Genomic DNA, 15,529 nt, shown 5'->3' with positions numbered 1-15,529 from the left:
GGATCTCATGCTTGTTAACAGCAGTTGTATAACACTGAACTGAATCCACTCAGAAGAGGGTTGTTGTGGGTAAATATGACACACGTCAGCCTCGTTTTGTCATTGTATTAAAAGAGCTTTAGTGAAATTGCATCAGATAAACAATAGAGTCGTAAAAAACAAACATCGAAATCACATGAAATATTCCCCCAGAGACCAACGCCAACAATACAACCATTTCAAACATCATCCAGCCTTTCAAAAGAGCAACGTTAGGTTTTACATCAAGCGTCCATTTTAAAGAAGGGGCTCCTCTCTGGATTCTCAGAATCATCAACTCTTATGTAAAATACACAACATGGAGTCTACCTGCTTGTACGACTGTTTCATATGAAATCAATACATGGATATTATCACTAAGGTCACTTCTAAATTCAATATTGTGCCTGGCTGCATGTCCCCTTAATAAACATCAATGTCCCATCTTATGTTAAACCTACTATTTCATGAATAATGCATTTGAATTCCATATCCAATCCCATTCATGTCAACCCCCAGGCTTAAGAGAAAACAGATGGTGAATTCATGTAGGACTTTCAATGTGTGTAGATTGCAGATTGCTTCACATATTGATTCTTCTATTCTCCATGTAGCTTTAGTGTGCCCCCCTAAACGGCACTCTACTCCCTATATAGTGCACTACTTTAGACCAGAGCCCATATGGGTCCTGGACTAAAGTCATGCACTGTATAGGGAAATAGGGTGTGATTTGGGAAGCATCTCTTTTAGTAATCCTTGACAGGTTCCAGAACTTCAGGAATGTCAACGTCGTTTGGCGGAGTTCTAGAATATGCAAAACCACCCTGGAACATTTGCATAAGAGGACTGGTGTAACTGAAAGAAGGCGTGGTCTAGTTAACGGCCATCCAGCACCTGTCCCATCTCAGTCACTTATTATTAGTCAACAAGACCTTGTTGTTTGGCTGCGTGCCTGACTGACTGTAGTCCAACCAGTATCAATATGAGAAAGCCTCTTGGGGAACACAGAAACAGTCACACCTCACATCCTCAAATATTAAACTGTGTTATAGGTCATGTTTAGAAGTCCCTCATAGTAGAAAACACGGTTGGCAGAGTAAATACTGGAGTAGACACAGTAGATTAAAGGACATTCAACAACCGGCCTCAGAGCAACAACAACAAGAACAACCGGCCTCAGAGCAACAACAACAACACCAACAACCGGCCTCAGAGCAACAACAACAACCGGCCTCAGAGCAACAACAACAACAACCGGCCTCAGAGCAACAACAACAACAACAACCGGCCTCAGAGCAGCAGCAACAACAACCGGCCTCAGAGCAACAACAACAACCGGCCTCAGAGCAACAACAACAACAACAACCGGCCTCAGAGCAACAACAACAACAACCGGCCTCAGAGCAACAACAACAACAACAACCGGCCTCAGAGCAACAACAACAACAACAACCGGCCTCAGAGCAACAACAACAACCGGCCTCAGAGCAACAACAACAACCGGCCTCAGAGCAACAACCGGCCTCAGAGCAACAACAACAACCGGCCTCAGAGCAACAACAACAACAACAACCGGCCTCAGAGCAACAACAACAACAACAACCGGCCTCAGAGCAACAACAACAACCGGCCTCAGAGCAGCAGCAACAACAACAACAACCGGCCTCAGAGCAACAACAACAACAACCGGCCTCAGAGCAACAAACAACAACCGGCCTCAGAAGAGCAACAACATCAACCGGCCTCAGAGCAGCAGCAACAACAACCGGCCTCAGAGCAACAACCGGCCTCAGAGCAACAACAACAACAACCGGCCTCAGAGCAACAACAACAACCAGCAATAGAGGTCTTTCAGTCAGCAGCCTGGAGCAGAATATGTATCCATTCCGTTTCAACTCCAGTCAGTTTAATTGGAAATGTATCATCAATTCCCTAATAGGGATGTAACTCAATTCCCTAATAGGGATGTAACTCAATTCCCTAATAGGGATGTAGCACGCGCTCCAGCAGGTGTATCTCACTGATCATCCCTAAAGCCAACACCTCATTTGGCCGCCTTTCGTTCCAGTACGCTGCTGCCTGTGACTGGAACGAATTGCAAAAATCGCTGAAGTTGGAGACTTTTATCTCCCTCACCAACTTTAAACATCAGCTATCTGAGCAGCTAACCGATCGCTGCTGCTGTACATAGTCTATTGGTAAATAGCCCACCCATTTTCACCTACCTCATCCCCATACTGTTTTTATTTATTTACTTGCTCTTTTGCACACCGATATCTCTACCTGTACATGACCATCTGATCATTTATCACTCCAGTGTTAATCTGCAAAATTGTAATTATTCACCAACCTCCTCATGCCTTTTGCACACATTGTATATAGACTCCCCCTTTGTTTTCTACTGTGTTATTGACTTGTTAATTGTTTATTCCATGTGTAACTCTGTGTTGTCTGCTCACACTGCTATGCTTTATCTTGGCCAGGTCGCAGTTGCAAATGAGAACTTGTTCTCAACTAGCCTACCTGGTTAAATAAAGGTGAAAAAAAAAAATATGTAACTCAATTCCCTAATAGGGATGTAACTCAATTCCCTAGTAGGGATGTAACTCAGGGATGTAACTCAATTCCCTAGGGATAGGGATGTAACTCAATTCCCTAGTAGGGATGTAACTCAATTCCCTAATAGGGATGTATCATCAATTCCCTAATAGGGATGTATCATCAATTCCCTAATAGGGATGTATCATCAATTCCCTAATAGGGATGTAACTCAATTCCCTAATAGGGATGTAACTCAATTCCCTAATAGGGATGTAACTCAATTCTATAATAGGGATGTAACTCAATTCCCTAATAGGGATGTAACTCAATTCCCTAATAGGGATGTAACTCAATTCCCTAATAGGGATGTAACTCCTAATAGGGATGTAACTCAATTCCCTAATAGGGATGTAACTCCCTAATAGGGATGTAACCAATTCCCTAATAGGGATGTAACTCAATTCCCTAATAGGGATGTAACTCAATTCCCTAATAGGGATGTAACTCAATTCCCTAATAGGGATGTAACTCAATTCCCTAATAGGATGTAACTCAATTCCCTAATAGGGATGTAACTCAATTCCCTAATAGGGATGTAACTCAATTCCCTAATAGGGATGTAACTCAATTCCCTAATAGGGATGTAACTCAATTCCCTGATAGGGATGTAACTCAATTCCCTGATAGGGATGTAACTCAATTCCCTGATAGGGATGTAACTTCCCTGATAGGGATGTAACCAATTCCCTGATAGGGATGTAACTCAATTCCCAATGATAGGGATGTAACTCAATTCCCTAATAGGGATGTAACTCAATTCCCTAATAGGGATGTAACTCAATTCCCTAATAGGGATGTAACTCAATTCCCTAATAGGGATGTATCATCAATTCCCTAATAGGGATGTATCATCAATTCCCTAATAGGGATGTATCATCAATTCCCTAATAGGGATGTAACTCAATTCCCTAATAGGGATGTAACTCAATTCCCTAATAGGGACGTATCATCAATTCCCTAATAGGGACGTATCATCAATTCCCTAATAGGGATGTATCATCAATCCCTAATAGGGATGTAATCAATTCCCTAATAGGGATGTATCATCAATTCCCTAATAGGGATGTATCAATTCCCTAATAGGGATGTAACCAATTCCCTAATAGGGATGTATCATCAATTCCCTAATAGGGATGTATCATCAATTCCCCCTAATAGGGATGTATCATCAATTCCCTAATAGGGATGTATCATCAATTCCCTAATAGGGATGTATCATCAATTCCCTAATAGGGATGTATCATCAATAGGGATGTAACATCAATTCCCTAATGTATCATCAATTCCTAATAGGGATGTATCATCAATTCCCTAATAGGGATGTATCCCTAATCAATTCCCTAATAGGGATGTAACATCAATTCCCTAATAGGGATGTATCATCAATTCCCTAATAGGGATGTATCATCAATTCCCTAATAGGGATGTAACTAATAGGGATGTAACTCAATTCCCTAATAGGGATGTAACTCAATTCCCTAATAGGGATGTAACTCAATTCTATAATAGGGATGTAACTCAATTCCCTAATAGGGATGTAACTCAATTCCCTAATAGGGATGTAACTCAATTCCCGAATCGACTAGAATTGAGTCCAACTGTGGTCCACAGTCTAATCTGGAGGACAGAACTTTGCGTAAACTGCCATGTTGTGAATTCATCTCGTGTTTCGTCCTCAAAACACCCTCCACCACACATACAAAGGGAGAGATGACGGAGACTTACCCCGATGATGCTGAGTCCTTTAAGGTAGTCCATCCTGGGCTGGGCCTGGGGAACACATCCAGCTACCACCACCTTCTTATCCTGCTCCTGGGCCTTCCTGACAGAGACACGACGGGGGTTAATACAAGGAGGACCAACGGTGGCTCAGGAGGGTCACGTAATTTTTTTGGTTGCCGTTTTCTTTAACATGCACAATTTTTGACCAGGGCCCATAGAGAGAGTACCACAGTATGAGTCATAATACCCATAAAACCTAGCGGTCAAACAGGGAAACGGTTCCAATCTGGGTTTTTTTTCCCTCATAAATTTTCCGCGTAGGGGATTTTTTAAACACTTAAAATAAGGGCTGTGTTTCATGTAGACTCACCCTGACGTGGCGTTTTGATGACCACCTAAATCTCTCTAGGACAAGGTGACTTTTTATCAACGAATAAAATGGTGGACAAAACTATTGTTTGACCGCTAGGTTTTATGGGTATTATGACCACACCGCTGTGTGGCACTAGAGGGCACTTACGTAAGGGTATAGGGTGTTATTTGGGAGGTATCTACCGTCTACAGCCTGTCTGTCATTAAATAGCAGAACATTCTCCAACATCACTACATTATTGACACCTGCTGAAATACAACCACACTGTCTGTGGCTCTACTTTTCTGAAGGTGTTGAATAAATCATTTCCCTGACTGTTTCTGTCTAGACCAGGGGATCCTCAACTAGATTCAGCCTGCGGACATGTTTTTTTCTTGTGCCAGTTAGTCAGGGGACCAGAACATAAATTACAATTCATTTGTAAGACTGCGTATTAAACACAAGAAGCCCAAACAGATATATTATTTGTCAGAAACATAATGATTTCAACCCTTGTATTTAATCACAACTCTAGTATTTGTGGGAACACTTGAGAACAGATTCCCTAAATTAAAATCCCTTGGAGCTGATTTGCTGGTGTTTTCAGTATTTTATGTTAAAAAAAAAATGTTTTTTTTTTTTTTAACTTGAGGGGACAAATAAAATCCTATTTAACTACTGTTTCTAATGAGGCCTGCTGAAACAACCAGAACCCCATCTAACTACTGTTTCGATTGGCCAATAGAGCTGTTCCTGTCTGTACTAGATAACCAGGTATCTAATCCACTCTGGTGATTGGCCAGTAGGGCTGTTCCTGTCTGTACTAGATAACCAGGTATCTAATCCACTCTGGTGATTGGCCAGTAGGGCTGTTCCTGTCTGTACTAGATAACCAGGTATCTAACCCACTCTGGTGATTGGCCAGGAGGGCTGTTCCTGTCTGTACTAGATAACCAGGTATCTAATCCACTCTGGTGATTGGCCAGGAGGGCTGTTCCTGTCTGTACTAGATAACCAGGTATCTAATCCACTCTGGTGATTGGCCAGTAGGGCTGTTCCTGTCTGTACTAGATAACCAGGTATCTAATCCACTCTGGTGATTGGCCAGTAGGGCTGTTCCTGTCTGTACTAGATAACCAGGTATCTAATCCACTCTGGTGATTGGCCAGTAGGGCTGTTCCTGATAGATAACCAGGTATCTAATCCACTCTGGTGATTGGCCAGTAGGTGACTTAACCAGGTATCTAATCCAGTTGGCCAGGGGCTGTTCCTGTCTGTACTAGATAACCAGGTATCTAATCCACTCTGGTGATTGGCCAGTAGGGCTGTTCCTGTCTGTACTAATAACCAGGTATCTAATCCAGGTGATTGGCCATAGGGCTGTTCCTGTTGTACTAGATAACCAGGTATCTAATCCACTTGGTGATTGGCCAGTAGGGCTGTTCCTGACTAGATAACCAGGTATCTAATCCACTCTGGTGATTGGCCAGTAGGGCTGTTCCTGTCTGTACTAGATAACCAGGTATCTAATCCACTCTGGTGATTGGCCAGTAGGGCTGTTCCTGTCTGTACTAGATAACCAGGTATCTAATCCACTCTGGTGATTGGCCAGTAGGGCTGTTCCTGTCTGTACTAGATAACCAGGTATCTAATCCACTCTGGTGATTGGCCAGTAGGGCTGTTCCTGTCTGTACTAGATAACCAGGTATCTAATCCAGGATTACATATCTTCCTCTTTACTGTCAATTTAATTGTGAGAGCGTTGATGGCCACTTAACCTCGACCTTTAAGATGTTGAACTGTAAAGGTCAGGCGTTAGTCAGCCGTTAGTTTGAGTGGCTCATTTACATCTGGATGGCTGGGTAATGTGAGCTTAATACCTAGGAGAAAGAGGTGGAGGAAGGGGAGAGGGATGGAGTGGAGGAGGGGGGGAGGAAGTGGAGGAGGAGGAGGGGAGAAGGAGGGAGGGAGGAGGGGGAGGAGGAGGAGGAGGGAGAGGGAGGGAGTGGAGGAGGGGGGAGGGGTGGAGGAGGGGGGAGGAGGAGGAGGAGGAAGGGGAGAGGTGGATGAGGAGGAAGGGAGGGAGGGGAGGGGAGGAGGAGGGAGGGGGGAGAGGGAGGGAGGAGGAGGGGAGGAGGGGGAGGGAGGAGGGAGGGGGGAGGGAGAGAGAGGTGGGATGGAGGAGGGAGGAGGGGGGAGGGGAGAGAGAGGTGATGGAGGAGGAGGAGGGGGAGAGAGAGAAGATGGAGAAGTGGGAGAGAGAGGGCAAAAGGGAGGGAGGTGGTGGAGGAGGACCAGAAGGAGCAGTGGGAGAGGGAGTTGGGGGAGAGAGGGAAGATGGAGAAGAGGGAGAGAGAGGGCAAAAGCAGCACTGGTGGGGAGGAGGTTCAGCAGCGAGTGTGGAGGGGAGGACAAGAGCAGGGCCTCTGACACTTAGAGACATTCTGACTGGCTCATCCTCTTTCTGCCCCATGTGGTTCACAGCGCAGTGTGGAGTGGAGGACATTTAGCAGCAGGGCCTCTGACACTTAGAGACATTCTGACTGGCTGGATGACTGGCTGAATGACTGGCTGGCTGGATGACTGGCTGGCTGGCTGACTGGCTGGATGACTGGCTGGCTGACTGGATGACTGGCTGGCTGGATGACTGGCTGGCTGACTGGATGACTGGCTGGCTGGCTGGATGACTGGCTGGCTGGCTGGCTGGCTGACTGGCTGGCTGACTGGCTGGCTGGCTGGCTGGATGGCTGGCTGACTGGCTGGATGACTGGCTGACTGGCTGAATGACTGGCTGAATGACTGGCTGGATGACTGGCTGGCTGGCTGGACTGGCTGGATGACTGGCTGGATGACTGGCTGGATGACTGGCTGGCTGGCTGACTGGCTGGCTGGCTGGATGACTGGCTGAATGACTGTACCACAGAGAGGACATTTATCTTTCAACAGCAGCTCTCTTCCTGGCTGAATGACTGGCTGGCTGGATGACTGGCTGAATGACTGTACCACAGAGAGGACATTTATCTTTCAACAGCAGCTCTCTTCCTGGCTGAATGACTGGCTGGCTGGATGACTGGCTGGATGACTGACTGGCTGGCTGGATGACTGGCTGGCTGGATGACTGGCTAAATGACTATACCACAGAGAGGACATTTATCTTTCAACAGCAGCTCTCTTCCTGGCTGACTGGCTGGCTGGATGACTGGCTGAATGGCTGGCTGGATGACTGGCTGGATGACTGGCTGGATGACTGGCTGGCTGGATGACTGGCTAAATGACTATACCACAGAGAGGACATTTATCTTTCAACAGCAGCTCTCTTCCTGGCTGACTGGCTGGCTGGATGACTGGCTGAATGACTGACTGACTGGCTGGCTGGATGACTGGCTGAATGACTGTACCACAGAGAGGACATTTATCGTTCAACAGTAGCTCTCTTCCTAGCTGACTGCCTGATTGACTGGATGGATGACTGACTGGCTAACTGGCTGGCTGGCTGACTGACTGACTGGATGACTGGCTGGCTGACTGACTGGCTGGCTGACTGGCTGACTGACTGGCTGGCTGTACCAGAGGAGAGGAAATGCCAGATCTGGGTTCCAATACTATTAGAGAATCTGTCAAATAGCCTACTCAGAGTTTCCTTCAGTACGCTCACCAGAATATTTATCCGTTAGTAAGCAACAGAAGATCTGTCATTTTGGGACTGTTCTATTGGTCAATTGTGCCAGGCGAGCTCAATCAAGCACAGATAAATGATATGAAATGATTTCCAAACAGTATTCGGAGCCAGCTCTGTCTGACAGCTGTAGAACACACATCTGGTGCTGCTTTCCACCAAAAACCTCACAACTCACACAACTCAATGAGCTTCCTGTACGGAGACAGCAGCGAGAGAAATCTCCACACAGAAGACTGAAAAAGGGACAACGTAGCATCAGATGAGTGTCCATCCTGTACCACAGCACTCAAACATCTCTACATACAGAAGGATTCGGGAACATAGGATCTGTGCCAGGTTAATCTTTTTGTATAGTGATCAAACAAGTTGCTTCTGTTGCACTTAAAGGAGGCATACGATCAGAAACCGGGTCAGAATAGGAGTCTGAAAACACACTGCGTTGCATATACAGTCCTATTTTTAATTATTATTTTATTTAACCTTTATTTTACTAGGCAAGTCAGTTAAGAACAAATTCTTATTTTCAATGACGGCCTAGAAACAGTGGGTTAACTGCCTGTTCAGGGGCAGAACGACAGATTTGTACCTTGTCAGCTCAGGGGTTTGAACTTGCAACCTTTCGGTTACTAGTCCAACGCTCTAACCACTAGGCTACCCTGCCGCCTCTACACTCTAACCACTAGGCTACCCTGCCACCTCTACACTCTAACCACTAGGCTACACTGCCACCTCTACACTCTAACCACTAGGCTACCCTGCCACCTCTACACTCTAACCACTAGGCTACCCTGCCACCTCTACACTCTAACCACTAGGCTACACTGCCACCTCCACACTCTAACCACTAGGCTACCCTGCCACCTCTCCACTCTAACCACTAGGCTACCTGCCACCTCCACTCTAACCACTCTAACCACTAGGCTACACTGCCATCCCTCCACTCTAACCACTAGGCTACACTGCCATCTCTACACTCTAACCACTAGGCTACCTGCCGGCCCTCCACTCTAACCACTAGGCTACCTGCCGTCCCTCCATATCTAACCACTAGGCTACCCTGCCACCTCTACACTCTAACCACTAGGCTACCCTGCCACCTCTACACTCTAACCACTAGGCTACCCTGCCACCTCCACACTCTAACCACTAGGCTACCTGCCGTCCCTCCACTCTAACCACTAGGCTACCTGCCGTCCCTCCACTCTAACCACTAGGCTACCTGCCGTCCCACCACTCTAACCACTAGGCTACCTGCCGTCCCACCACTCTAACCACTAGGCTACCTGCCAGCCCTCCACTCTAACCACTAGGCTACCTGCCGTCCCTACACTCTAACCACTAGGCTACCTGCCGCCCCTCCACTCTAACCACTAGGCTACCTGCCAGCCCTCCACTCTAACCACTAGGCTACCTGCCATCCTATACTGTACCAGTGTGGTGACAGTCAACGAGCCTAAATCCAAAGAGACATTTTGTCCGACCTGATTTTGTAAATCAAGTTAGTGGTAAAATTCCAGGATGTACATTCAGGTATCATCACGTGTTTCTCCTCTACATGATGCGTCTTGGCCCTGTCCGTTCAGGGTAGAGGGACTGCAGGCTAGATGACCACACGACTTGGCAGTCACAAAGATGGGATGTCTGGGAGGTTTTAAAAATCAGTCAGCGGGGTCAGGCTCAACAGATCAGGAGTGATGTGCCAGACAGACAGGGAGGGAGGGATGGGGGGAGAGCAGGGAGGGAGAGCAGGGAGGGATGGGGGGAGAGAGCAGGGAGGGAGAGCAGGGAGGGAGGGAGGGATGGGGGGAGAACAGGGAGGGAGAGCAGGGAGGGAGGGCAGGGAGGGAGAGAGAGTAGGGAGGGAGAGCAGGGAGGGAGGGAGAGGGAAGAGCAGGGAGGGAGGGAGGGATGGGGGGGAGCAGGGAGAGCAGGGAGAGGGGGGCAGGGAGGGGCAGGGAGGGAGGGAGGGAGGGAGAGCAGGGAGAGCAGGGAGGGAGCGCAGGGAGGGAGGGAGAGTAGGGAGGGAGAGAGAGTAGGGAGGGAGAGAGAGAGGGAGGGAGGGAGAGAGGAAGAGCAGGGAGGGAGGGAGAGAGGAAGAGCAGGGAGGGAGGGGGGGATGGGGGGGAGAGCAGGAAGGGAGAGCAGGGAGGGGGAGGGAGGGATGGGGGAGAGCAGGGAGGGGGAGGGAGGGAGGGAGAGCAGGGAGGGAGGGATGGGGAGAGCAGGGAGGGAGAGCAGGGAGGGAGGGCAGGGAGGGAGAGCAGGGAGGGAGGGAGAGAGGAAGAGCAGGGAGGGAGGGAGGGATGGGGGAGAGCAGGGAGAGCAGGGAGAGGGGGGGGAGAGCAGGGAGGGAGGGAGGGAGGGAGGGGAGGGAGAGCAGGGAGGGAGGGAGGGAGAGCAGGGAGGGAGAGCAGGGAGGGAGGGAGAGAGGAAGAGCAGGGAGGGAGGGGGGGGGAGAGCAGGGAGGGAGAGCAGGGAGGGGGAGGGAGGGATGGGGGAGAGCAGGGAGGGAGAGCAGGGAGGGGGGGGAGGGAGAGCAGGGAGGGAGGGATGGGGGAGGGAGGGAGAGCAGGGAGGGAGGGGGAGAGAGGGGGAGGGAGGGAGAGAGGGAGAGCAGGGAGGGAGGGAGGGAGGGAGGGAGGGAGGGAGGGAGAGCAGGGAGTGAGGGAGGGAGAGCAGGGAGTGAGGGAGGGAGAGCAGGGAGGCAGGGGGAGAGCAGGGAGGCAGGGGGAAAGCAGGGGGGGAGACACCAGTTCACCACAGGTACAGCAGGCTAGCACGCTACCTACAGTAACATCCATTTATTCAACCGATACTTGGGGAAGTCAAATATCTATATAATACTGTGATATGTAACTCTCTATTTCCCCAACACTGGAGGGGAGGAGGCACGCCTGCAGAACTGAACCGGGTTCAAGAGATCTCCACCTGATCTCAGAGGACATCTGCTGGCGTCCGGGTCACTGATGTGCAGCGAAGCTGAACCAATCGCCCGAGCCCTGCCTCCCATCCAACCCTGGCATGAGCCGACGTGATTGGCTTTCCCCCTGGGGTGTCTGGGACGAAAGCTCATCCACGCCGCGCCTGATTCACTGTGTCACCAGGGCCGGGCGCCGAGCGCATTAGGGCGGCGTTTGTCAGAAGTGTTACTGAATAATACAGATGTACCTCGTAATGGCAGGGTCCTGAACAACGAGGCCTTTTTAAACACAGGGTGCCACAACGGACTTGTAGAGATGAGCTTCTTTTTAAGTGGTTGTTCTCCTCAGAGGAGCCTCACGGACTGACTCAGGAGACACGTCAGTGACAGTCAGGCTCTCCACTCAGGAGAAACGTCAAGTGACAGTCCAGCTTTCCACTCAGGAGATACATCAGTGACAGTCAGGCTCTCCACTCAGGAGATACATCAGTGACAGTCAGGCTCTCCACTCAGGAGATACATCAGTGACAGTCAGGCTCTCCACTCAGGAGATACATCAGTGACAGTCAGGCTCTCCACTCAGGAGATACATCAGTGACAGTCAGGCTCTCCACTCAGGAGATACATCAGTGACAGTCAGGCTCTCCACTCAGGAGATACATCAGTGACAGTCAGGCTCTCCACTCAGGAGATACATCAGTGACAGTCAGGCTCTCCACTCAGGAGATACATCAGTGACAGTCAGGCTCTCTCAGAGACAGTTTGATTTCACAGAAGTGTGATTGACTTGGGAGTTATATTGTGTTGTTTAAGTATTCCCTTTATTTTTTTGAGCAGTGTATATTTATTTTTTCAGGTGTTTGCTCTCAAAATCACACACAAAAAAACTAAATAGGAAACTTTAAGTCTATAAGAATGCTTAGACCACATCAAGAGACCACTTTCGAGGTCTGGAAAATCTAATACATTAAGAATTTGGGGTGTATTTACCCTTTAATTCAACTGTGCACCACTTCTGTTGCTTGGTTACTGGTGTTGCTTGGTTACTGGTGTTGCTTGGTTACTGGTGTTGCATGGTTACTGGTGATGCTTGGTTACTGGTGATGCATGGTTACTGGTGTTGCATGGTTACTGGTGTTGCTTGGTTACTGGTGTTGCTTGGTTACTGGTGTTGATTGGTTACTGGTGATGCATGGTTACTGGTGATGCATGGTTACTGGTGTTGCATGGTTACTGGCGATGCATGGCTACTGGCGATGCATGGTTACTGGTGTTGGTTGGATGTGTTTACAGTTAGCTAAACAAAATGGCCACTGGACTGACGTAAACAATCCTGATTTAATAGAGAAGGCTTTTTGGGGAAGCATTTCCATCTACCAACAGACGGTTATCGTTAGCATTATATCGCTAACGGCTAAACAGAGTGTAGACTAGACATACGAGCACCACAACAGACAGACGGTTATCGTTAGCATTATATCGCTAACGGCTAAACAGAGTGTAGATTAGACATACGAGCACCACAACACAGACAGACGGTTATCGTTAGCATTATATCGCTAACGGCTAAACAAAGTGTAGACTAGACATACGAGCACCACAACACAGACAGACGGTTATCGTTAGCATTATATCGCTAACGGCTAAACAGAGTGTAGACTAGACATACGAGCACCACAACACAGACGGGTATTCATGTGCCGTTTCAGAAAGTAGCAGGAAAACATTATGTCTTATGATTTAACTTGATCAAATTGATCTCCTGCTAATAAGTTCAATACATTTTTAATATTGTTGAACGCGTTTTTAATGTCTGGATTTCGTGATTCCGTCCGTGTTTTCCAACACGCGGGTTTAATTGGGTCCGAACCCACACAGACGGTTCGTTGGGAGAAGAGAACGGAGAACCCACACAGACGGTTCGTTGGGAGAAGAGAACGGAGAACCCACACAGACGGTTCGTTGGGAGAAGAGAACGGAGAACCCACACAGACGGTTCGTTGGGAGAAGAGAACGGAGAACCAACACAGACGGTTCGTTGGGAGAAGAGAACGGAGAACCCACACAGACGGTTCGTTGGGAAAAGAGAACGGAGAACCCACACAGACGGTTCGTTGGGAGAAGAGAACGGAGAACCCACACAGACGGTTCGTTGGGAGAAGAGAACGGAGAACCCACACAGACGGTTCGTTGGGAGAAGAGAACGGAGAACCCACACAGACGGTTCGTTGGGAGAAGAGAACGGAGAACCCACACAGACGGTTCGTTGGGAGAAGAGAACCCACACAGGAGAACCCACACAGACGGTTCGTTGGGAGAAGAGAACGGAGAACCCACACAGACGGTTCGTTGGGAGAAGAGAACGGAGAACCCACACAGACGGTTCGTTGGGAGAAGAGAACGGAGAACCCACACAGACGGTTCGTTGGGAGAAGAGAACGGAGAACCCACACAGACGGTTCGTTGGGAGAAGAGAACGGAGAACCCACACAGACGAGAAGAGAACGGAGAACCCACACAGACGGTTCGTTGGGAGAAGAGAACGGAGAACCCACACAGACGGTTCGTTGGGAGAAGAGAACGGAGAACCCACACAGACGGTTCGTTGGGAGAAGAGAACGGAGAACCCACACAGACGGTTCGTTGGGAGAAGAGAACGGAGAACCCACACAGACGGTTCGTTGGGAGAAGAGAACGGAGAACCCACACAGACGGTTCGTTGGGAGAAGAGAACGGAGAACCCACACAGACGGTTCGTTGGGAGAAGAGAACGGAGAACCAACACAGACGGTTCGTCGTGAGAAGAGAACGGAGAACCCACACAGACGGTTCGTCGGGAGAAGAGAACGGAGAACCCACACAGACGGTTCGTTGGGAGAAGAGAACGGAGAACCCACACAGACGGTTCGTTGGGAGAAGAGAACGGAGAACCCACACAGACGGTTCGTTGGGAGAAGAGAACGGAGAACCCACACAGACGGTTCGTTGGGAGAAGAGAACGGAGAACCCACACAGACGGTTCGTCGGGAGAAGAGAACGGAGAAGTGATGAAAAGCAGCGTAGAAAGAGAAGCCGTGGGAACACCATGTTAATGTACAAACAAACCAGCAAAGAGGCAGACAACGTCTCTCTCTCTGGAGTCCTGAGGGGAGTGTGTGTGTGTGTGTGTGTGTGTGTGTGTGTGTGTGTGTGTGTGTGTGTGTGTGTGTGTGTGTGTGTGTGTGTGTGTGTGTGTGTGTGTGTGTGTGTGTGTGTGTGTGTGTGTGTGTTGTTGTGGGGGAAGCAGGAGGAGACAAGAGGCTCATTAGGGGCAAAAATAAAGTCTTTTCCCCACTTAATTTCCCTGGCTGCTATTCATTCAGCATAATGTAGCATGGCTTATCAGTGCTCTTAGAGACCCTCGCTTTCACTATCATTATCTATTCTAAACAGCATTCTCTAAGAGAGAGAGAGAGAGAGAGAGAGAGAGAGAGAGAGAGAGATATACAGAGAGACATAGACAGAGAGAGAGACAGGGAGAGACAAAGAGAGACAGAGAGAGAGACAGAGAGACAGCGAGAGAGAGAGCGAGAGAGAGAGACAGAGAGAGACAGAGAGAGAGAGAGAGAGAGAGAGAGAGAGAGAGAGAGACAGAGACAGAGAGAGAGAGAGAGAGAGAGAGAGAGAGAGAGAGAGACAGAGACGAGAGAGAGAGAGAGAGAGAGAGACAGAGAGAGAGACAGAGAGAGAGAGAGAGACAGAGAGAGAGAGAGAGAGAGAGAGAGAGAGAGAGAGAGAGAGACGAGAGAGAGAGACAGAGAGAGAGAGAGAGAGAGAGAGAGACAGAGAGAGAGAGACAGACGAGAGAGAGACAGAGACAGAGAGAGAGAGAGAGAGAGAGAGAGACAGAGAGAGAGAGAGAGAGAGAGAGAGACAGACAGAGAGAGAGAGACAGAGAGACAGCAAGAGAGAGAGACAGCAGAGAGACAGAGAGACAGAGAGACAGAGAGAGAGAGGAGACAGAGAGAGAGACAGAGAGACAGCAGAGAGAGAAGAGAGAGAGAGACAGACAGACAGAGAGAGAGACAGAGAGAGACAGAGAGAGAGAGAGAGAGAGAGAAGAGAATGCTGTCTCCATGCACAAGACAGCAAGAAATAGGAGAAGAGAACAGAGAGAGAAGAGAAAATTAATTTATGAAATGAAAACGTGTATTTTTCGGAGACAGTCCCTCTAATGAGAGAACCAAGATAAGACAAG

At 48.7% G+C, this 15,529-nt stretch overlaps 1 protein-coding gene across 2 annotated transcripts in view; it reads right to left on the bottom strand.

Moving 5' to 3' along the window:
- The window catches only part of LOC121845796 (threonylcarbamoyladenosine tRNA methylthiotransferase-like), a 263,403-nt gene that overhangs the window by 85,669 nt on the left and 162,205 nt on the right, over positions 1-15,529 (bottom strand). For both annotated transcript variants that reach the window (XM_042317771.1, XM_042317772.1), the window contains exon 5: positions 4,345-4,441. In XM_042317771.1, coding sequence (XP_042173705.1) covers positions 4,345-4,441 — 97 coding nt within the window. The remainder of the gene's footprint in view (positions 1-4,344; positions 4,442-15,529) is intronic.

This window comes from Oncorhynchus tshawytscha, unplaced genomic scaffold, assembly GCF_018296145.1.
Source record: "Oncorhynchus tshawytscha isolate Ot180627B unplaced genomic scaffold, Otsh_v2.0 Un_contig_2087_pilon_pilon, whole genome shotgun sequence".
In the NCBI taxonomy this organism is placed as follows: domain Eukaryota; kingdom Metazoa; phylum Chordata; class Actinopteri; order Salmoniformes; family Salmonidae; genus Oncorhynchus; species Oncorhynchus tshawytscha.
This window is presented reverse-complemented; position numbering and strand designations above follow the sequence as displayed.